The sequence below is a fragment of the Olea europaea genome, unplaced genomic scaffold (genome assembly GCF_002742605.1).
Source record: "Olea europaea var. sylvestris unplaced genomic scaffold, O_europaea_v1 scaffold20935, whole genome shotgun sequence".
Taxonomy (NCBI): domain Eukaryota; kingdom Viridiplantae; phylum Streptophyta; class Magnoliopsida; order Lamiales; family Oleaceae; genus Olea; species Olea europaea.
In genome coordinates this window covers 1-1,885 of record NW_019238868.1, presented here as the reverse complement: position 1 = coordinate 1,885, position 1,885 = coordinate 1, and the positions used below count along the sequence as shown (strand labels likewise).

Below are 1,885 nucleotides of genomic sequence, written 5' to 3'. Positions count from 1 at the left end.
TCTCTCTAATGACCACGCATATATATGCTTCTCTCATTTGTCTCTCATTCAATCACGCTCTATCTTTCATTCTGTTTTTCATACACAATACAGTGCAACAGGCTCGGTGGATCCTTCTTCTACATATTTCTATTATGTCGGTGTGCATATATAATCTATATCTGGATGCATCCATGGTGGTGGAAAGAATTAAATACAAATTTTGGAAAATTCCGCTAAGATAGTGATCTTCGAATTCCGGCACCTTCCAGATTATTCATAAAAAGGCCCATTTAAAAGATACCCCATGTTTTAAGGCAGTTGGATGTGGGTGATTGGTTAGGATTGTGCATTGAGTTGATACTATCCATTAGGTTTGCCGTGGAAGTTCCCGTATTGGCTGAAACTAATCCTGGAAGTGAATATTCTGCGTGGCTTTTGCTAATCCCAAATCCGTTGATTTGGTTATCAAGAATTTCTGGAATGGTTTCTTTCGAGTTGAATATGGTAGCTAATTCTTCAGGAAGTGCTTCGATGTTTGCAATGTCTGGAAGGAGAGGGTAGGATAGTAGCTGAAACGGATCAATCCGGTTAATGAGTTCGCCATATTGGCTAGGATTATGTGATTCCCCAAGGCAATTTGTGTCAATAATTGGCAGAGGGCTCGTGCTTAAAACTCTCAGTATGTTTTGAAGAACTCGATTCTTGGCGAATTCAGTCACCCGATCTTCTTGTAACTTGAGCACATATTTCCAAGGATCCATCAAGTTGGTAACACCGGAAGCAGGTAGCAGATTGAGGAGGAGATTGGCATCGGTTATTGGTTGGTGGGTATTCGGATCAATACCAGACCTGAGGAGCTTCTTCCTCAAGTTGGTATTCCAGAAATTCTTGATTTCATTGTCTGTGCGGCCCGGAAGATGAGATGCAATTGTGGACCACCTACAAGGACAAGTTATTTTGTTTGATTATATCCTTCAAACAGTTAACTTAAATGTATTGCGAGATTGAAATTCAAAAGAAAGTAGAAGAGAATAATAAAGGCATACTTGTTTCCAAGAAGTGAATGGAGGCAGATAATGGTTTGTTCCTCGTCAGGTGCGAAGTTTCCACGCTTAATATCAGGCCTCAGATAATTAGTCCATCTTAATCTGCAGCTTTTCCCACATCTATTTAGGCCTGCTTTCTTAGGTAGTAGTTGCCAACTTCCCTTGCCATGTTTATGAATATAATCAATCAGTTTTTTATCCTCTTCTAAAGTCCATGGTCCCTTTTTCAACCTGTTATCAGTAATGCTGCTGGGAGATCTCCCCATAATCTGAAATCAGAATTAAAATGAAGAAACTACAGAAGTGGGGAGATAATAATACAAGGGCAGGCTATATATAGAGGGAGAAGTAGTGATTTTAAAATGTTCCATATATAGATGACAAAGTTCCAAGATTTATAGGGTAAACATTATTTCTCTATATTGTATTACACCATGCTTTAGCTTCTAACAACACGTAACAGATTAAATCAAGTAGCTTATCTACTTTTTCTTTATTCTGTTGATTAAAAAATGATATCTAGGGTTGGACTTAAACTAATACGGATTAGGTAATGCTAAATTCAACGTCTCCAACAAGGTACAAGATGGTTTTTTATTCAACTTCTTTTCTAAATCCGTTATATTTTTGAGATTTGATACATTTTATTTATTTACTAACCTTATCTCAGTTGTATAAAAGTTAAATTTTGATTATTTAACTTTGAATTGTTTTCTCCAATATGATTATCTTTAACTGCTCCTGCAGAATAAGGCTGTTCCGTGTATAACACACACATCTTTTGAAAATGCAGAGATTGCAAAGTCATAGCCATGACGTATTTTGGTACCTAATGCCCCTGAAAAATATGTATATAC

At 37.0% G+C, this 1,885-nt stretch overlaps 1 protein-coding gene across 1 annotated transcript; it reads right to left on the bottom strand.

Moving 5' to 3' along the window:
- Positions 1-6: 6 nt before the first annotated feature.
- LOC111380102 (transcription factor MYB32-like) lies at positions 7-1,411 on the bottom strand. Its single transcript, XM_023003570.1, has 2 exons — positions 1,029-1,411; positions 7-921 (listed from the first exon to the last, which is right to left on the bottom strand). The coding sequence occupies exons 1-2, from the start codon at positions 1,292-1,294 to the stop codon at positions 273-275; spliced, it is 915 nt and encodes a 304-aa protein (XP_022859338.1). The 5' UTR covers positions 1,295-1,411; the 3' UTR covers positions 7-272.
- Positions 1,412-1,885: the final 474 nt, after the last annotated feature.